The 22833-nt window shown below is 38.8% G+C and overlaps 1 protein-coding gene across 1 annotated transcript in view; it reads right to left on the reverse strand.

Moving 5' to 3' along the window:
- Window positions 1–22833, reverse strand: part of CUBN (cubilin) — a 265197-nt gene that overhangs the window by 181794 nt on the left and 60570 nt on the right. Inside the window, exons 23-27 of the mRNA XM_052651051.1 lie at window positions 11524–11716; window positions 8573–8733; window positions 7958–8139; window positions 6590–6746; window positions 5046–5233 (exon numbers count right to left, since the gene is read on the reverse strand). Coding sequence (XP_052507011.1) covers window positions 5046–5233; window positions 6590–6746; window positions 7958–8139; window positions 8573–8733; window positions 11524–11716 — 881 coding nt within the window. The remainder of the gene's footprint in view (window positions 1–5045; window positions 5234–6589; window positions 6747–7957; window positions 8140–8572; window positions 8734–11523; window positions 11717–22833) is intronic.

The following is a 22833-nucleotide window of genomic DNA, read 5'->3' on the forward strand; positions in this document are numbered from 1 at the left end:
GGCATAGACTTGGATTACTGTGATATTGAATGGTTTGCCTTGGAAACGAACAGAGATCATTGTGTTGTTTTTGAGATTGCATCCAAGTACTGCATTTCGGACTCTTTTGTTGACCATGATGGCTACTCCATTTCTTCTGAGGGATTCCTGCCCGCAGTAGTAGATATAATGGTCATCTGAGTTAAATTCACCCATTCCAGTCCATTTTAGTTCACTGATTCCTAGAATGTCAATGTTCACTCTTGCCATCTCTTGTTTGACCACTTCCAATTTGCCTTGATTCATGGACCTGACATTCCAGGTTCCTATGCAATATTGCTCTTTACAGCATCAGGCCTTGCTTCTATCACCAGTTACATCCACAGCTGGGTATTGTTTTTGCTTTGGCTCCATCCCTTCATTCTTTCTGGAGTTATTTCTCTACTGATCTCCAGTAGCATATTGGGCACCTACTGACCTGGAGAGTTCCTCCTTCAGTATCCTATCATTTTGCCTTTTTATACTGTTCATGGGGTTCTCAAGGCAAGAATACTGAAGTGGCTTGCCATTCCCTTCTCCAGTGGACCACATTCTGTCAGACCTCTCCACCATGACCCGCCCGTCTTGGGTTGCCCCGCGGGCATGGCTTAGTTTCATTGAGTTAGACAAGGCTGTGGTCCTAGTGTGATTAGATTGACTAGTTTTCCCTATGCAAAGGTCATGCTAAATAGCATGAATTTCTCTTGGTGACAGGGTCACTGAAGGGGTCAACTTGGGAGTTCCATGGAAACTCCCAAGTGATAATTATGAAATAGAACACACGCGGAGTGTGTGTGGTGTCACGGCTTGGGGCTTTGGCATGGAGCCACAGTGCCTGGTGGAAAGCCTGGCTCTGGTAATATAATCTGTGTGACTGTGGACAACTTGCCTTTGTCTTAGTTTCCTCACCTGTCAAATGAGATCATGATATTTTCCACATCACACAGTTGCTTCAAGAATTATCTAATAAGTAATGCATTTGACAAATACGAGCTATTATTATTACCAACTTCGTTTGAATGGTGCTTTCCCAAAAGTGTTCAATAACAGAAGCGTTTTAACCCAAGAAACCTATCATTTTAGAATACTTGAAACAGGTAGCGTCTTTCTGATATTTTATCAATTATTTTTTAAGAAGTCACAGGCCAATGAGTCTACATGCAAATAAATAATACTCTAAAGACCAGAGGATTTAGAGGAATCACCGTGAGATGGAATTCTGAGGCAAAATAGTCCAGTATAACTTACTAGAAATATCCTATGTTTGGCTATGAAGTCACTGCCAATCGTGTAAAAATGACCTGGAGACCACAAGTGTTTAATATCATCTAACACTACGACGTGGCTAACAACAAACCTATTCAACCTCAGCCTGCAACACTAGAACACACAAACCAGGTAATATAGTCCAACGCCAAGTTAGCAGGAGAACTGAATCCAATCCTGGACCACATTTGAAGAGACACTGACATACCAGCGGGCACGAAGCAGAGGGGGTCCCATGGGAGCTGACCTTTCTGGACCCTTGGGAGCATCCCTCCTTGCTTATTACTGTTGCCTTCTATCCTAGTCTCTTCCTTCAGCTTCCACGACACAAAAGCCTCTTGGTTTTCCTCCATCCTTGGCTCCCCACCCACAGGCTCCCAGAACCAACACAGTTTCTGGATTTCCTGTACATTTCTGTGCTGATTTTTCCCAAATCCATTACTTTTGTTTGTATTTTCAATACTGATTTAAAAACTTCTTTTTCCAGATACAGCCCTGGTCTCAAAATAAAAATGAAAAAGTACAATCAAGTAATAAAATACAACAAGAATCCTAAGGTTGACTTCCTAAAACTGCAGGGGCAACACAGCCTTACTCCTTTAAGCAAATGACCCTTCCTCCCACTAAGTATTTTATTTCCAAATCTGAATCCTTTCATTCCACCCAGAGGACAATAGAATAGAGGATGGATTCGTTTCCCAATGGGATCTTTACCACCCCACACGTCTCAGCAAAGCTGGGCGCAGTGTCCAACCAGCACCTAATCAAGTCCTTGCATAGTTTCAGTTCTGTTAATTGAAAGTAACTCAATTCTGGCTGCAGTCACAGCTACTCACTTTGAACTTGGCTAAATCACTTGAAAAAAAACCCTTGAACTAGAAGTTATAAAATAATGGAAGCTAGGTTTCATGTTTGTGGCTATTCTTTCCGTTAATGGTCATTTGTGCTTTTAGAATTTCCATCACAAGCCAGCCATTGTAGCAATTGCTTTGGTCTTGCCCCTTGGCTTACAGAAATGGAAAACATCTCCTCCCTCTGGCAACAGTGTCATTCTTTGGAAGGCTTAGCTGAACTTCTGGTTCTCATTCTGTATTTTTGTGGCTTTCACCATCGGTGTTGCACAAGATACACGGCCCGTCTGTAACATCATCTGTGGAATGGCTCTGCTGTTGTTGGAACAAGTTTTCTAACACCTCCAAAAATTATCCGATGGACCATTTTGTTACCATTTCACCCTCAAGTAAGTCCAAAGAGGTGGAGTCTCGTCCCTGGAAAGGTTTCATCTCATTTGCTCCCACTCTTTCTGCCAAAGCCGCCCTTAAAGCCCAGTACAAAAGCTTCCTGTTGGCCCCGCTCTCTGCATTGTGCTTTTATCAAATAAGGCGCCCAGCAGATTGGTAAACATGCAATACTCTGCACACCCATGAATTCTATTTTGGTATGTGCTCAAAGTGGTAGAATTGTAGTGAATGTGTAGAGATTACACAAAAATGCAGTTTGGAATTCAGTTCTTTCTTATAGCTTATCTTTCAGCTGATGCTAAAATACGGCTGTGATGTTCAGTTTAACCTGAACTTACTGAACTCCCATAAGACCTCAATTCTGTAATCAGGGCCTGGGTTACAAAGTTAGCTGGAGATAGTTCTCACCTTCAAAATGCTTACAGTCCAGTAGGGCATGTGGGCACAATCACACATGGTAAAAATATGATATGACAAACTGCTATGTCTGTGGTATGAACAAGTGGCTTTGCAAGAAACTTTTGTATTTTTCCTAAAGAATGAACAAAATCTGACCATGTGAAGAAAAGAAGATGATCACTCCAGGTAAATGGAATGAGACAAATATGCCATCGTCAAGTTGTGAAGACCATCTGAGCACTAGATCGAGAAAGTAAAGTGAAGTGAAAGCCACTCAGTCGTGTCTGACTCTCTGCGACCCACCGGACTGTAGCCTGCCAGGCTCCTCTGTCCATGGAATTCTCTAAGCAAGAATACTGGAGTGTGTAGCTGTTCCCTTCTCCAGGAGATTTTCCCAACCCAGGGATTGAACCCAGGGGATTCTTCACCATCTGAGCCACCAGGGAAGCCTAAGAATACTGGAGCGGATGGCCTATCCCTTCTCCAGCAAATCTTCCTGACCCAGGAATCACACTAGAGTCTCCTGCACTGCAGGTAGATTCTTTACCAGCTGAGCTACCAGGGAAGCCCACAGATTAAGGAAAGGGGATTTTAAAATCTCTGTCAAGTTTGTGCTTTTTTAGTGTTTGTTTCATGTTGTCTCATGTTTTCTTTGACTACTAGTAAATATAACTTTCTGGTGGGTAAACACTATGGTTACTATTTCTCTAATACTGAGTTTTTCTAAATAAAAAGCAAGATTTTTTTTTAACCCCCAAAAATATCCTTCAAAGGCAAGGAATCCATATATTAATATTCAGCACCTTACTAAGTCTCTCAAAGCTTTCTCTTCTTTGCTTTGAAAAACAAAAGTGCTATTTGGAAAAGATATGATAATCTCAAATGACCTCCATCAATGCTAGTTTTTTTTTTTTTTTTTTTTTTAAGAATTGCTTAAAAAGAGGGTTAAAACACTTTTACAAAGGTAAAGGCTTTTTCTGTGATTCCCACACCATCGCCCCCTCCCCCACCCTGGGACTGTGTCCTGAAAGTTACACACACTGGATGGTGAAAGTCTTTGCAAGCAAGACTTCCAAAAATCACTCTCCATCTTAAAGAGAACGATACTCAATTATTAAGTTGTGGATAGAAGGGATACAGGAAATGTCCTAATGTTATCAGAGCAGGGACTGGCCTCTTAGAAAAGATCTCTAGTGAAAACATTATATGTGGATTAGAAGTATTATATGCTAGCATGGAGATAAAGATGATGTGTTAAGTGACTCAAAAGTGATTTTATTAATGATGAGAACTAGATGTCAAAATATATGTAAACAGTCTGAGTAAAATTGTTTTATGAAAGTGGAAACTAACATTCTAAATTAATACAATGGCTTATAAAATATATAATTTTATATATGATTATATAATTACATTAATAAAGAAAGATAAGTAACCACCTAACTTTTCAATCTATACCTCCACAAAGTTGCATATTCAAATCAACAAGAAAGCTTTGGTAAATAAAATATTTTATCATTAAAGTAGCATATTACCTTCTATTTGGAGGTACCTAATTTTCCAGCAACTTTCATTGCATAGCATTGTATACAGAAAGTTCAATAAATGCTACTTGTGGTCATTATTATAACAAACAGAAACTTCCATTTTACACAGAGAAAAATTAACTGAAATGAACTCAGGTGTAAAAATAAAACACAAGAATCAAAACCATGATTCCCAGTACCAGCTTAATTAGGTATTAAAGTCATGATATTTAAATACTTTCTGATCTCTCTTTATAAATAAGAACAAACAAAAAATAACCAATAAAACCAGAAGTTTTTCTTCTACTTCTGCATTTTTTAGGTAAGATGAGGTTACTCAGTCCAGAAGTTACATTGAAACCTTAAAACACAGATAGTTATTTGTGCATATAATTTAATGGATTAAATATCCTTATTATTAAGATGATGCAATGAAAGAGACATGAAACACATCTGTCCACATACCATGTATAGTCAGCATATTACAGACATATAGGACAGGGTGAATGGTTTGGTTCTGCAAAGCATGATAACTTACCTTGGTTTGTTAACTTGAACAGAAAATGCAGTGATTATTTAGCTTCAGAATACATACCTCTAAATAGTCAGTGGAGCAGTTTGTGTAATATTCCAATTCAAATGCTAAAAACATATAATTCACAGTGTTTCCAGTTGTTGCTTGGATGGTCCAGTTGCAACGCTGGTTGACCGAATAGGGATTTGGATAATGTATACTCTCTAAGATGCCATAGGTTTGATTCACAATCACCACGTTATCACATGCTGGGAAAAATAACAATGACTATTAACCACTATCATAAGTTATCATAATTGCCCCAAGATGTGTATGATTTTTCTATAGGAAAACATCTATGTTAAAAAGAAACATATATATGCATGTATACACAAACACACACACACATGCATACAAATAAATAGATGCATACATACACAGGTAGCTGGTGCAGCATTTTTATATGGAAATGGTCTCCATTTAGAACAAATGTGAAATAATATTTAAATGAATTCATAAACTTTAAAGTGTCATGAAAATTGCCTGTGTTAAAATTGGCATCATGTTGCTGTGAATTGGTGCAGAGCAGAATAGCGTAGCCTGACTCACACATCAGTCTAATTTGTTTGTTTAGAAAAGTGTATTAAACATTCTATGCTTCTGTTTTTCTAACTTTAGCATTTGGAAGAGACAGAAATCTTGACCTTTAAATTCAACAGTTTAGAAACACAAAGTCTTATGTGAGTGCTAAAAATGATTAACAACATGGCTTTGTTCAACATTCAAAAGTCAGCATGAAATTCATAATAAAGACTCTATTATTCCTCTAGTTAGTCATCAGGAAGATTCAGTTGAATAGAAGCAATGTAAAAGATTTGAAGAAGAAATGAAAACATTAAATTTTGAAAAAAAAAAGTCTTCAATCCAATGGTGGCATTTTCTTTAGCTGAGTTTTCAACACAGCCATACTAGGCACTTCTACGTATGGCTAGTCTTGGGAGCCACTGCCAAATTCCACCAAACTTAATGACTTGAATGAGGCTTAGGTATGCCTTTTCTCCAGTCTTTTTCATATTGTATGATGTGTAATAAAAAAGAATGGGAAAATAAATATATTGAAAAACTGTCACTGAAAAATGTGGTTCTAGTTGCATTTCTCCTACATTGCTTCTTGACAGGTGACTGGGACACCATTTGTAAGACACTGAGGTCAACAGTTTCCCTCAATAAAATTTAACTACCTTTTCAGATAGAAGACAAAAACAATAGTGTTGGATAACTTTGTATAATGGAATAGTGTCCCATTATTGACAGTCCCAATTAGAAGACTGTCATGTTTAATTCAGATGAAAATGCATTAGCTGCTAACCAGTTACACCAATCTTTAAATTGTGGCTATCTCAGCAAGTTCTTCTTCCAGGTTTCTGAGCTTACCCCATGTGTTAGTTACATGACATTATACTCAATGTGTAAGCATTTCTCCATCAAACAGAGTTAAACTTTTTCATAAGGAGCTAAGATTTATTTCAGTTGCTCAAACCAATGGGTTACACTTCTTTCAATTTGCTTCATTCGAGAGACTGAATACCCACTGCAGTCACTGAGCAACCAATACACACACTTACTCTGCTGGTATTTGACCAGGAAGCCACCTCCTTGCTGGCCTTCATCTGTCCTCAGTTTTAAAGACATGCTGTCTCCACTGGAACGGATGACAGGTGGTTTCTCATTCCCACAAAGCTGAGTTAACAGATGAGAGCTGGTACTTGACCCATCATATACCTTTAAGAAAACATTTTATTGTTTTTTTGTTTGTTTTCTTGTCATGCCACAAGGCATGCAAGATCTTAGTTCCCTGACCAGGGAACAAACTTGTGCCCCCTGCAATGGAAGTGCAGAGTCTTAATCACTAGACCACCAAGGAAGTTCCAAGAAAATATTTTAAATGTCAGATGATTATGGCTGTAAACATTATCTAAATGACTCTGCAATTCTTGATAAGTGGGGAAGAAATACAAAATGATATAACAATAGAAGAGCCCTGAATCAAATATCTTATAAAATTGTATTTAAATGTTTATAAACTTGAGCTATGTACTCAAGCTGTGGCTGTATATAAGAGTAAGGGAGAGAACCTAGCCTGAAATGTAAAGATTGAAAATAAAGGATTATTACATGTTTTTGAGACCATAGCTATTATCAGTAGTCTTCCTTGCTTTTTTATTTCATAGTTTATCATTTATGACACTCTAACACATTTTTTATTTAGATGGTTATTTAATGGAGATGGTGACTTACTGGTATTGTAAAAAGCTCTGTTTTATTGACTTCAGTTATCTTCTTTAATTCAACCTCTGACACAGTCCTCTAGATTGTTAGTTTTCAATACATATATAGAAATCATGTAGATAATAACTATGATAAATCTCATAACCCCTTTCAGGAGATTTTTAACCGTATCTTAACAGTCTATGCTGCTGCTGCTACTGCTAAGTCGCCTCAGTCATGTCCGACTCTGTGCGACACCATAGACAGCAGCCCACCAGGCTCCCTCGTCCCTGGGATTCTCCAGGCAAGAACACTGGAGTGGGTTGCCATTTCCTTCTCCAGTGCATGAAAGTGAAAAGTGAAAGGGAAGTCGCTCAGTCATGTTTGACTCTTCGCGACCCCACGGACTGCAGCCCACCAGGCTTTTCCACCGTGGGATTTTCCAGGCAAGAGTACTGGAGTGGGATGCCATTGCCCTCTCCGTTAACAGTCTATATTCAATATATTTTAAAGACTTTGTGTACCAAGCCATTCATTAATATATGCTGTACTTAGAAAGGTATTTTCATCAAATTTTTAAAAAATTTTTTATTTTGTTTAAGTTTTTAATGTGGATATTGTTTAAATGATCCCTTTCCCTGAATATCAGAAATAAAAAATGATGCATCGATGTGCACTGGGCAAGATGGGAGCAGTGAAAGCTACAAGTGAAACTTCATACATACAGCAAGATAGTCTTGACTACAATTTGGATGATACTCCAAATGGAAGTCTTCAAACTCCAGCAGGAACGGACTGCCATGGCTGGCCTTCAGCCACCAGGAGCACTCAGAGCTGTGATAGTAGGGCATCGGGTAGTTGGGGGACGTGAATGTGCCGGTGGACGTGGTGAGATTGCCTCCACAACCTGCGGGAGAAAGACTGGGGATAATACACAGCCTTCTCTTTCTGTAAAACGGAATTCTTTTGTCTATTTCAAACTGGTGCTACTGTCGCTCCCCTTAAAAACCAGGTTGCAAAACAACTCTGCACCACCAAAGACTAGTTGGCCTAAAATCTCAGTTCACATCAATGTACTTTCCTTTTCCCAACCAAGATGACCAGCTTGATGAACTATACCAGGGAATATGACATTTTCCCTTACTATGTCCTTCAAAAATAAAAACAAAAACAAAACAGCTAGGGTTAATTCAGAAATATTCACAATGTTGAAGTTTATTACAAATACTACTGACAAAATACAGCTAGGAAAAAAAAAATAGGTATGAGCACAGCAATCCAAGAATGAAAAATCCAGTCAGATTGGACTCTCCAATAAAGGACAAGTCTTGGCCATTTACCTGTTAAGGACCCATCCCAGTAAGCTGAGAATCCAGGCCCAGAGCCAAAGAAGTCACTCTTAAATTTTAACCATAACTTGTTACTGTGAGAGATGATTCTTGGAGGTGAATTTGAGCCACAGTATTGCCCCAGGAGTGGTGAATCTTCATAACCTCCATTCCTGTGACAAAATATAGGTGTGATCATTTATTAGGTTATTAGGTTATAATATAAACATTTAACATTAATTAACTTTGAGATCAAAAACAGATCCATTTGTCAGTCAACCTCTCTCAGAAATATTCTAAAAACAATTGCAAGCTCTCAGTTTTTCATTGTATTAAATAGCATGTGAATAACAATGAATAAAATCACCATCATTTATTGTTGACCTGAAATTTTATACACCCAATTACAAATGGAGAAAAAGTACTTAATCTTTTTCCTTTCAAATAAAGCATCTGGCAAATGTGTCACAGAACAAAAGATAAAAAAACAAAAATTATTAACAATATAAACAAATGTGGCTTAATTTTACAGAGACACTTGAATGTTTTTCTAATTTGAAAGTTTTCAAAATGTAATATATTTGACGTAGTTATGCAGAGTTTTAAAAATACTTCCTTCCCTAAGAACTTTTGGGGTCTTAAATCTAGTTTACTATCTATAGTTTATAATCTGTATTTTCCAAGCCTAAAAAAGATTCATTCAACCAATGACTGCTGATAATTAAGAAAATCATCTTATTTTAGCATTGTATGGTGGTGGTGTTCAATCACTAAGTCATGTTCGACTCTTTGCAGTCCCATGAACTGCAGCATGCCGGGCTTCCCTGCCCTTTACTATGTCTGCTCAAACTCACGTGCATCGAGTTGGGGATGCCATTCAACCATCTCATCCTCTGTCACCCGCTTTTCCTCCTGCCATCAATCTTTCCCAGCATCAAGGAATTGTGATTTATTGTGTAAGTAGCTTACTTTACATCAGAGAACTAAATTTATTATAAAATAGTATAAGATTCTAGCCTTTTGAAATGCCAAATAAAAACTTTAACACAATTTTTTAAGGAATCTCCACACTGTTTTCCATAGTGGCTGTACTAGTTTGCATTCCCACCAACAGTGTAGGAGGGTTCCCTTTTCTCCACACCCTCTCCAGCATTTATTGCTTGCAGATTTTTGGATCGCAGCCATTCTGACTGGTGTGAAGTGGTACCTCATTGTGGTTTTGATTTGCATTTCTCTAATAATGAGTGATGTTGAGCATCTTTTCATGTGTTTGTTAGCCATCCGTATGTCTTCTTTGGAGAAATGTCTATTTAGTTCTTTGGCCCATTTTTTGATTGGGTTGTTTATTTTTCTGGAATTGAGCTGCATAAGTTGCTTGTATATTTTTGAGATTAGTTGTTTGTCAGTTGCTTCATTTGCTATTATTTTCTCCCATTCAGAAGGCTGTCTTTTCACCTTGCTTATATTTTCCTTTGTTGTGCAGAAGCTTTTAATTTTAATTAGATCCCATTTGTTTATTTTTGCTTTTATTTCCAGAATTCTGGGAGGTGGATCATAGAGGATCCTGCTGTGATTTATGTCTGAGAGTGTTTCGCCTATGTTCTCCTCTAGGAGTTTTATAGTTTCTGGTCTTACATTTAGATCTTTAATCCATTTTGAGTTTATTTTTGTGTGCGGTGTTAGAAAGTGATCTAATTTCATTCTTTTACAAGTGGTTAACCAGTTTTCCCAGCACCACTTGTTAAAGAGATTGTCTTTACTCCATTGTATATTCTTGCCTCCTTTGTCAAAGATAAGGTGTCCATATGTGTGTGGATTTATCTCTGGGCTTTCTATTTTGTTCCATTGATCTATATGTCTGTCTTTGTGCCAGTACCATACTGTTTTGATGACTTGGCTTTGTAGTAGAGCCTGAAGTCAGGCAAATTGATTCCTCCAGCTCCATTCTTATTTCTCAAGATTGCTTTGGCAATTCGAGGTTTTTTGTATTGGAAACAACCTAGATGTCCATCAGCAGATGAATGGATAAGAAAGCTGTGGTACATTTACACAATGGAGTATTACTCAGCCGTTAAAAAGAATTCATTTGAATCAGTTCTGATGAGATGGATGAAACTGGAGCCGATTATACACAGTGAAGTAAGCCAGAAAGAAAAACACCAATACAGTATACTAACACACATATATGGAATTTAGAAAGATGGCAATGACGACCCTGTATGCAAGACAGCAAAAAAGACACAGATGTGTATAACGGACTTTTGGACTCAGAGGGAGAGGGAGAGGGTGGGATGATTTGGGAGAATGGCATTCTAACATGTATACTATCATGTAAGAATTGAATCGCCAGTCTATGTCCAACGCAGGATACAGCATGCTTGGGGCCAGTGCATGGGGATGACCCAGAGAGATGTTATGGAGAGGGAGGCGGGAGGGGGGTTCATGTTTGGGAACGCATGTAAGAATTAAAGATTTTAAAATTTAAAAAATAAATTAATTAATTAAAAAAAAAACTTTAACACAGATGGGCACCAAATTATTATTCTAATTTAACTCACTGCAATGATCTGGAAATCCCATGGACACAGAAGCCTGGTGGGCTATAGTCCATGGGGTCGCAAAAGAGTCAAACATGACATAGCAACTAAAACAACAATAACGATCTGGGGAGATATTAATATATACTTTAACTCACCTTTACTACAAATATAACTTTAAAAAATCCATCCTTTCAAAGCACTAAAGAATTAAAGAAAAAAGCCTTGCACTGAAATTCACAAGCCTTTCTGTTTTCCTACTGCTAAGTCAGGTTCCAAACGACCAACTTTACATCTTGCAAGAAAGAGCACAAAAAGGAGCTTCACAGAAAATTTTCTATATTTTTTTCTTATCCTTTCCAAGAAAAATTAAAAGTGAAAATAAACAAGAAAAAAAAAAGATTATAATGAAACAAAGGTGCTTACCTGATTTCCACATAATCTGCTACACATGTACTACCAATGGCATCCTCCAAGGAGAAGTTTGTGAAGTGTAATGCAATCTGTTGGCTGCTTTCCACTGTGATCCTATAAATGCATTCCAAGTTGTTGGGGTAAAAACGGGGGAAGTTTGGAGAAGTGAAAGTCCCAGATTCCTCTGTATAGTCATTCAAGCATGCTGTAAAAAGAAACAGATCCCAAGAGGAAAAATAATTTACAAGACAATACATTTATAAGACATTTAGTTATATACACATCATTAACTTATGCTAATATATTTGACTTTCAGTATGGCATTCTGGGATGTTCAAAGAATGACTTCCTTTCAAAACAGTTTTCAAAATCTCAAAGGCAAAAACAATTACTAACAGTAAACCTAAGCTATATGGTGGAAGTAGTTACATGTAATCACAACTTTTTGGTTCTTGGAAGTACTTTAACTTTTTCTAATCCAAGCAGATTATCATAAACATTAAAACTAGGCTTACCTACAGAAACCACAGGGGAAGTCTTAGTGATAATTCAGTTCTTTCAAACTTTCTTTCAAAATGGTTTTTGTCAAAGCATGCATTTATGAGAAATGACAAAACCAGTACTCAGCCACATGGGGATGAATAGGAGACGAGACCTGGGGATGGGAATGACCTTGATTCAATGCCCAGTTCAGATACCACCAAGCTGTACAACCTTAGGCAAGCTGCTTCATGTTCTGAGCCTCATCTCAAAAATGGAATGTAACTATTTTTGAGTATACACCCAAGGGTCAGAGAAAATACAGTTAAAGGACTTGAACTTGGTATTGTTCATGCTTTATTGACTATGCCAAAGCTTTTGACGGTGTGGATCACATCAAACTGTGGAAAATTCTTAAAGAGATAGGAATACCAGACTACCTGACCTACCTCCTCAGAAATCTGTATGCAGGTCAAGAAGCAACAGCTAGAACTGGACATGGGACAACAGACTGGTTCCAAATAGGAAAAGGAGTACGGCAAGGCTGTATATTGTCACCCTGCTTGTTTAACTTATATGCAGAGTACATCATGAGAAATGCTGGACGGGATGAAGCACAGCTTGAATCAAGATTGCCAGGAGAAATATCAATAACCTCAGATATGCAGATGACACCACACTTATGGCAGAAAGTGAAGAGGAACTAAAGAGCCTCTTGATGAAAGTGAAAGAGGAGATTGAAAAAGTTGGCTTAAAGCCCAACATTCAGAAAACAAAGATCATGGCATCTGGTCCCATCACTTCATGGGAAATAGATGGGGAAACAGTGGAAACAGTGTCAGACTTTATTTTTCTGGGCTCCAAAATCACTGCAGATGGTGACTGCAGCCATGAAATTAAAAGACGCTTACTCCTTGGAAGAAAAGTTATGACCAACCTAGATAGCATATTCGAAAGCAGAGGTATTACTTTGCCGACTAAGGTCCATCTAGTCAAGGCTATGGTTTTTCCAGTAGTCATGTATGGATGTGAGAGTTGGACTGTGAAGAAGGCTGAGTGCCGAAGAATTGATGCTTTTGAACTGTGGTGTTGGAGTAGACTCTTGAGAGTCCCTTGGACTGTAAGGAGATCCAACCAGTCCATTCTGAAGGAGATCAGCCCTTGGATTTCTTTGGAAGGAATGATGCTCAAGCTGAAACTCCAGTACTTTGGCCACCTCATGCGAAGTGTTGACTCATTGGAAAAGACTCTGATGCTGGGAGGGATTGGGGACAAGAGGAGAAGAGGACGACCGAGGATGAAATGGCTGGCTGGCATCACTGACTCGATGGACATGAGTCTGAGTGAACTCCGGGAGTTGGTGATGGACAGGGAGGCCTGGCGTGCTGCGATTCATGGGGTCGCAGACAGTCGGACACGACTGAGTGACTGAACTGAACTGAAAAAGCATAAAGCACTTGACAGAAAATTTAATGGGAAGAAACAAAAATTCTACAGTGAAAACTTTGAAACATATTGAAAGATATTTCAAAAGATTTGAATAAATAGAGAAGTAAATATGATAATGAATTGGAAGACTCATTGTAAGATGCCCTTTGTCCTAAGATTCATCTATATATTCAGTCCAATCTTAATCAAATTCCCAACAAGTTTGTGTTTGTTTGTTTGTTTCTTCAGTTCAAATTGAAAAATGATTCTAAAATTGTGTATGGAAGTATAAAAAGCCTAGGATAATCAAAACAATTTTGAAAAATCTGGATGATTTACACTTCCCGATCTTAAGATAAACTATAAAATTACATAATATGAAGTAATAGAGCCTATTGTCATAGGGGAAGATACATAGATCAATAGAATAGAACAGCCATTCCAGAAACTGACCCAAAGATACAAGGACAATTAGTTTTCAACAACAATGCAAAGGCAATTCACTGCAAAAAGGACAATCTTATCAACAAATAGTGCTTGAATCATTAAATATCATTTGCTAAGCAAACAAGCAACCTTGAATACATAACTCACATTACATAGGAAAATTAACTCAAAATGGATCATAAACATAAATGTAAAAGCCTCACACCAAAATACTTGCAGAAGAATGCACAGAAAATCCTCACAACTTCAGTAGACATAGATTTCTTAAGCAACATAAAAAAAAAAAGAAACAGTAGCCATGAAGGGAAAAAAAGACATATTATTGCTCTTCAAACAATACCATTAAGAAAAAGAAACGGCCAGCTGCACACACTGGGAGACAATATGTGCCATACATTTATCTGACAAAAGACATAACTGCATATAGAATATATAACATATGACAATACTAAACAAAAATGAACAAGATGATTTCAGTGGACACTTCACAAAAGAAATATACAAATTGCCACTAAGCATGTAAAAAAGTACTCAGTCCTACTAGTCATCAGGGACATGTAGATTAAAACAATAATGAGGCACAACTATTGGTGGCTAAAATGAAAAGATTGACAATACCAAGGATCAACGAAAATGTGGAGAAAGTAGAATTCCCTTTCATTGCAGATGGAAACATAAAATGATAAAACCACTTTGGAAAAATAGCTGGCAATTTCTCGTGAAATTAAACACAGCATTACCATAAGACCTAGAAATTCTACCCTTAGAATTTACCCAAGAGAACTGATAACCTAAGTCCACAAAAAACTTATACATCAATTTCACAGCAGTTTTTTTTTTCATAATAGCTAAAAACCATAAACAATTCAACTATCCAAAAACAAGTGAATGGATATCAAATTATGATACATCCATTACAACAGAGGACTATTCAGCAATGAAAAGAACTACTTATTAACAGGATGACTTGAACAAATTTCAGAAGCATTATGCTTTATGTAAGCAGCCAGACATAAAAGAATGCACTGTGTTCCCATTCATATTTGCCTTTTGAATAGGCAAAATGAATACACAGTGATAAGCACAAGGTCTGCAGCTGTCGAGATGGAGGATGTGGCAGCCCCTATAAAGGGACACTGGGACACCTTCTGAGATGATAAAAGTGTTCTATATCTTGTATGGAGTGGTGATGACATGGGTATACACATTTGCTAAAACTATGAATGAATTTTACTACCTGGAATTACAGAATAAAAGTCTATGGGTTATTAAAAGGGTGAAAGTTCTGTTCAAAGACAAGTTGAGTTCTTTGAAGGAAACCAAATAAATAATTCAGATATCTAACATTTAATAAATAAAGTTGAAACAGAGAAACAAAAATATTTTGAAGGTACATCTTTTATAAATATTAAATGAGAGATATTTAATGTTAACATTTTTAGTTTTTATGAGATTCATATCTGTAATTTAACAGAGAGAAAAACAGTGGTTCTCTAAATTTATTTGTTTCTTAAAAGGTTACTAAGTGTTTTTACCTAACACTGAAACATGTACAATGTTCATATGACAGTGTACACTGCTCTGTGTAAAATAATATTGATATTGAGAAGTATAAGTAGGCTTATGTTTATAGGCAGTGTAATGAGAATATTCTAGGCTTTGGCTTCCTGCTATGCTTTGCAATAAAGCACAAATAATTAAAGTTGAATATATTCCCATAAAAGGATATTCACGTATTGCCATGATGCTTCATACATCAACACAAGATCCAAACATGAAAAATGCCTTTTACTTATATCTCATGTACCCAAAGGGAAACTTATACCCAACGGCAATTTTCCCTTTATTATGGTCTGACAATATTGACAAACTGATGAAGAAGAAAAGTAGATTTCTTCCATCGAATATATTCAACTGAAGTAACAGTGAAAAAGCACATCTCTGAAGATCAAAGACAGCTATTACTAGGCCTCTCACATCTTTCTTTCTGATCAACTTCAAAGAAAAAGTAAAGGAAGAAAAGAGAAAGTATATAAATGTCTTCCATGGGCGACCATAAAATCACAAAATCATATTTTTCTAAAAATGACAATGTAGGTCTGCCTCTACAAAGCACTTTAAAATAAGTTTTAGACTATGATTTTTCCTGTGGTCATGTATGGATGTGAGAGTTGGACTGTGAAGAAGGCTGAGCGTTGAAGAATTGATGCTTTTGAACTGTGGTGTTGGAGAAGACTCTTGAGAGTCCCTTGGACTGCAAGGAGATCCATCGAGTCCATTTTGAAGGAGATCAGCCCTGGGTGTTCTTTGGAAGGAATGATGCTAAAGCTGAAACTCCAGTACTTTGGCCACCTCATGCGAAGAGTTGACTCATTGGAAAAGACTCTGATGCTGGGAGGGATTGGGGGCAGGAGGAGAAGGGGACGACAGAGGATGAGATGGCTGGATGGCATCACGGACTCGATGGATGTGAGTCTGAGTGAACTCCGGGAGTTGGTGATGGACAGGGAGGCCAGGCGTGCTGTGATTCATGGGGTCGCAAAGAGTCAGACACGACTGAGCAACTGAACTGAACTGAACTGAACTGAACATAGCATTCAGTTCATTATCAAAGGGGAAATTCAAAACATGGATAATCCTCCAACTCAAAAAGCAATGATGCTATCATCACATATGCTTTGGGTGGCAGGACTAGGGTAAACTGATCCAGTGGCTAGAAGAGTGTCTCTCCTAGTTCAGTCGCTCAGTCATGTCCGACTCTTTGGGACCCCATGAATCGCAGCATGCCAGGCCTCCCTGTCCATCCCCAACTCCCGGAGTTCACTCAGATTCACGTCCATTAAGTCCGTGATGCCATCCAGCCATCTCATCCTCTGTCATTCCCTTTTCCTCCTGCCCACAATCCCTCCCAGAATCAGAGTCTTTTCCAATGAGTCAACTCTTCGCATGAGGTGGCCAAAGTACTGGAGTTTCAGCTTCAGCATCATTCCTTCTAAAGAAATCCCAGGGCTGATCTCCTTCAGAATGGACTGGTTGGATGTCCTTGCAGTCCAAGGGACTCTCAAGAGTCTTCTCCAACACCACAGTTCAAAAGCATCAATAATATGGCGCTCAGCTTTCTTCACAGTCCAACTCTCACATCTATGCATGACTACTGGAAAAATCATAGCCTTGACTAGACGGACATTAGTCAGCAAAGTAATGTCTCTGCTTTAGAACATACTATCTAGGTTGGTCATAACTTTTCTTCCAAGGAGTAAGTGTCTTTTAATTTCATGGCTGCAGTCACCATCTGCAGTGATTTTGGAGCCCAAAAACATAAAGTCTGACACTGTTTCCACTGTTTCCCCATCTATTTCCCATGAAGTGATGGGACCGGATGCCATGATCGTTTTCTGAATGTTGGGCTTTAAGCTAACTTTTTCACTCTCCTCTTTCACTTTCATCAAGAGGCTTTTTAGTTCCTCTTCACTTTCTGCCATAAGGGTGGTGTCATCTGCATATCTGAGGTTATTGATATTTCTCCCAGCAGTCTTGATTCCAGCTTGTGTTTCTTCCAGTCCAGTGTTTCTCATTATATACTCTGCATAGAAGTTAAATAAGCAGGGTGACAACATACAGCCTTGCCGTACTCCTTTTCCTATTTGGAACCAGTCTGTTGTCCCATGTCCAGTTCTGACTGCTTCTTCCTGACCTGCATACAGATTTCTCAAGAGGCAGGTCAGGTGGTCTGGTATTCCCATCTCCTTCAGAATTTTCCACAGTTTATTGTGATCCACACAGTCAAAGGCTTTGGCGTAGTCAATAAAGCAGAAATAGAGGTTCTGGAATTCTCTTGCTTTTTCCATGACCCAGCGGATGTTGGCAATTTGATCTCTGGTTCCTCTGCCTTTTCTAAAACCAGCTTGAACATCAGGGAGTTCACGGTTCACATACTGCTGAATTTTGAGCATTACTTTACTAGCATGTGAGATGAGTGCAATTGTGCGGTAGTTTGAGCATTCTTTGGCATTGCCTTTCTTTGGGATTGGAATGAAAACTGACCTTTTCCAGTCCTGTGGCCACTGCTGAGTTTTCCAAATTTGCTGGCATATTGAGTGCAGCACTTTCACAGCATCATCTTTCAGGATTTGAAAGAGCTCAACTGGAATTCCATCACCTTCACTAGCTTTGTTTGTAGTGATGCTTTCTAAGGCCCACTTGACTTCACATTCCAGGATTTCTGGCTCTAGGTGAGTGATCACACCATTGTGATTATCTGGGTCATGAAGATCTTTTTTGTACAGTTCTTCTGTGTATTCTTGCCACCTCTTCTTAATATCTCCTGCTTCTGTTAGGTCCAGACCATTTCTGTCCTTTATCGAGCCCATCTTTGCATGAAATGTTCCCTTGCTATCTCTAATTTTCTTAAAGAGATCTCTAGTCTTTCCCATTCTGTTGTTTTCCTCTATTTCTTTGCATTGATCACTGAAGAAGGCTTTCTTATCTCTTCTTGCTATTCTTTGAAACTCTGCATTCAGATGCTTATATCTTTCCTTTTCTCCTTTGCTTTTCACTTCTCTTCTTTTCACAGCTATTTGTAAGGCCTCCCCAGACAGCCGTTTTGCTCTTTTGCATTTCTTTTCCATGGGGATGTTCTAGGGAGACTCTAGATCATGAGTAGCTGTTCTGCCACCTCCCTGCTTTGTCTTGTGAGATATGGGCTTTTGTTGCTTAGCTGCTCAATCGTGCCTCACTCTTTGCAACCCATGGACTGTAGCACAGCAGGCTTCCCTGTCCTTCACCATCTCCTGGAGTTTGCTCAAACTCATGTCCACTGAGTCAGTGACGCCATTCAACCATCTCATCCTCTGTCATCCCTTTCTCCTCCTGCCTTTGATATTTCCTAGCATCAGGGTCTTTTTCTAATGAGTGAGCCCTTTGCAACAGATGGTCAAAGAATTGGAGCTTCAGCTTCAGCATCAGTTCTTCTAATGAATATTCAGGATTGATTTCCTTTAGGATTAACTGGTTGGATCTCCTTGCAGTCCAAGAGACTCTCAAGAGTCTTCTCCAGAACCATAGATCAAACTTATGTGATTAGCCAGTCACATTCATGAGCAACCTTCTAGGCAGAGCTTTCTGAAATCATTTACAAAACTTCTGGGTCTGCATGAATCCCTATGACCTCAGATTTTTTAATTAACCCTGGGACTGTCATCTGCTGCTACTGGCATATTTGGTTTAACAATCCTCAAAATGAAGACCTGAGAGAAGATAAAATTACAGGTTCCATTTCTCCACTAGGAAAGAAAAAGTCTCCCTAACCCACATCTAACATTCACCTACAATTTTCTGCTAGGTGGTCACAGTAATGACTTTTTCCCCATGTCGATAACCAATTCTAATGAATATGGATCAAAGCTGAATCACTAAAGCAGCTATTGTAAAACTGTATTTGAATATCAGTAATTCTATTTTAAATCTGGCACAGTCATGGCCCTTTAAAGCAATTATGAACTTTTTATAGAAAGTGCCGCATTTTATCTTCCCCAACTATATGAAACAGCCTTCCCTTCTTAGAGACGAAGGTACAGATGAAGGAGCGGAGGCTCCAGGAGGTTAAGCTCTGAAAATCACTTAGTTCAGACAAAGCAAAGGTAAAATTCACATCCAAGTCCTTCCTTACCAAATCCTGTGTTCTTTAAAATCCCTGGTTTCTTTAAGCATGGAATGTCAATTTAGAACTGAAGAGAGGACTTCCTTGATGGTCCAGTGGTTAGGACTTCACCTTCCAAAGCAGAAGGTGGGGGTTCTATTCCTGAGTTGGAAGCTAAGACACCACATGCTTTGAGGCCAGAAACCCAAAACATAAAAAAACAGAAGCAGTACTATAACAAATTCAATAAAGACTTATAAAAATAATAGAAATGAAGGTGAGTAGGAAACTAAGACTATCACAATTAAATATCTTATTTAGCATTTTTATTCTATGAACTAAGAAATATAATAAGTTAAATAAGATAAATCAGGCTTCCCTGATGGCCCAGTGGTTAAGAATCCACCTTGCAGTGCAAGGGGCACAGGTTCCATCCCTGGTTCAGGAAGATCCCACATGCATGGGGCAACTAAGCCTGAGAACCATAACTACAGAGCCTGGCTCCAGAGCCTGAGAGGTGCAGCTGCTGAACCCACGTGCCACAACTACTGAAGCCTGTGCACCTGGAGGCCATGCTCTGCAACATGAGAAGCCACTGCAGTGAGAAGCCCACACACCTCAACAAAGAGTAGTCCCTCCTCACTGCAACTAAAGAAAGCCCACATGCAGCAACAAAGACCCATCACAGCCAAAAAAATAAATAAATCTAAAAAAAAAAAAATAAGATAAATCTACTGAGCTGGAGAGTGGTAGGAAACCCATACATACAGCAAAAAATATTAGAAAACACTGACCAATGAGAAAGTAAATATTTAAAAGATCAATAAACTTACTAAAAACCTTTTACAGAGGGAAAATATCTGAATATCTCAAAGCAGAAAACACAGAAAATATCAGAGAGGCTTGTGACTTGCCCAAAGCTTTCCAAGTTAGCAGCAAGGTTGGGACCAAAATCAAGGCTCTGACTATACCTTCAGCTGTCCTTTCATCAAATCATAGAAAATACTTTCCATTTTCTATGAGGAGGAGGAGTTACAGCCCAATCCACTATGAGATCTCAGTTATAACTCTAGCAATTAATGTCCTAAGATATGACTTTCAGAATCTCTGATAAACTGCCATGTTTCATTAGAACCATCTGAATAGACTGCTAAAAACCTACCCTAGACCTATATGACTCAGATTCCCTGGTGGCTCAGAGGGTAAAGAATTCGCCAGCAATGTATGAGACCTGGGTTCGATCCCTGGGTTGGGAAGATTCCCTGGAGAAGGGCATGGCTACCCACTCCAGTAACCCTGCCAGGAGAATTCCATGGACAGAGGAGCCTGGTGGGCTACAGTCCATGGGATTGCAAAGAGTCGTACATGACTGAGCAACTAACACACACTCTGGTACCTGAACTTTTAATAAGAAAACCCTACCTCGAGTTTCCAATGAATGCTCGAGTTTGAGAACACTGCTGGACTGAAGTCTTAACACAGAAGCAGAACACTCTCTATTCATATCTTCTAAAGAAACCCTTGTTTGCCCTTCTGTTAATCATTTCTTGGCTTCTCACTCTTAGATGTCTCTCCTGTGCTCAATTCCAGGGTGATGGATGAAAAACAGCACTAAACACCTGCCCGCGAAGTGAATCAACTATGCATATACAAATATCTGCCTTTTCTTAGATTCTTTTCCCGTATGGATCATCACAGAGTATTGAGTAGAATTCCCTGTGCTATTGTCTATTTTATATATAGTATGTATATATGTCAATCTCAGTCTCCCATTTATTCCATACTTTTAACAAATGTAGGTAGCAATCTAATAAGATAATATCATGACCCACTAAGGAATCATGACTGTTTCAATGTTTGAAAAACACTAGACTGTACATTATACAGCTTTCATCTAACGTTAAAGTAAAAAGTGTGTCAGGTACATTTCTCTCTATTTTCTTAAATCCTCTTGAAGTCCTCTCGGTAGGATCATATTAATGTATATGCAGCAGATGTTAACAGAAAATAAAATTACAGTTAAAAAACTAAAGTTAACTAATCAATTATATTCTCTCAGAATTAAAATATTTTGTACTTTAAATTAGCAAACATTTAACATCCAGTTTCATAAATCAGTTGCTAAGATATCCTTAAGGGTTTCTATCCGCAAACATTTTCTTGTTAGTTCTTTGTCTCTCTTACCCCAGGCACATCTGGATGGAGGCAGAAACAGTGATGAGAGAAGGAGTCGAAGTAATGACCAGAAGTCAATCTCTTTCCGCGCAAACACATACTTAGGGGCTGACATCATAGCCCCATGGTACAAACTACAGATGGGAAAGTAACTGGATTCGAGTCAGGAAATTTAACTTTTATCAGATGAAGACAGGAAAGACTTGAACAGAGAAACTCATACCTGTAGTGCTGAGGGACTAAAAGCCAACAACCCAACACCATCAAGATTGTGATTGCTCTAAAAATAACTTTTGCTAAAGCAATAAATAAGATGAAGACCACCAACTGAGCTTCCATTGACACTTCTCCCTGGTACTGTTGTACCCTGCAGACAACATCAAAAATAATATGATAGTTGAAAAGAAAGCACCCTACCACCTTGCTGCTTCCAGGTGGGCAGCTCACTCAGACTCCGGCTGCCTGGACCCCCTGGTCAGTCTCCTGAGTCCAGCCCTTCCCTGAGCAGTCCTGCGGGGGCCTCTCAACAATTCATGAGGGGCAACCACACACACCCTCATCTATGGGAAACTGAGACGGGCTCCAAATGGTAAGATGAGGGGCCATATGGCTTCCTGGATACAATCATCAGGTTGCTCTTACGAATATTTGCCTGTGGGAGTCAGGCCGGTGAAATCATCCCTCAAAGGCAGGCACACAGCGACCAGCCAGGCTCAGTCAGGCTCAGCCAAGGGACAGAAAGCCAGCACTTCCTTGTCTGTGATTTCAGCCCTGTCTGGACACAACAGCCAAGGTAGTGATTACCCTACGGGGATGCCGACCAGAGTCTGCAGAGTTATCCACCCCAGAACGCCCTTCTCTCTCCTCACCTGTGTTTCCCTTTGTTTATCAGTTTCCTGTTCTGTCCAGCAGTCTTCTTTCTTTTTTCACAACCTCCTTATTTGATCTGTCTCTTATCTTTCTCAATTAAAATGTATCATCCTCCCTGCCAGATTACCCCCGTTGGACTAGATACTGCTTTACAAATCAGTGTGATTTTCAGCAGAGCTGTGTTAGTCACTCTAGTGACATTGCGAGCTGTTACAAAGATTTCCATAATATTTTAGGAGGTCCCACCTGCATCGTTTATTATCTAAGTTACAGCTAGTTTATTC

This window comes from Budorcas taxicolor, chromosome 13 (assembly GCF_023091745.1).
Source record: "Budorcas taxicolor isolate Tak-1 chromosome 13, Takin1.1, whole genome shotgun sequence".
NCBI classification, from domain to species: Eukaryota; Metazoa; Chordata; class Mammalia; order Artiodactyla; family Bovidae; genus Budorcas; species Budorcas taxicolor.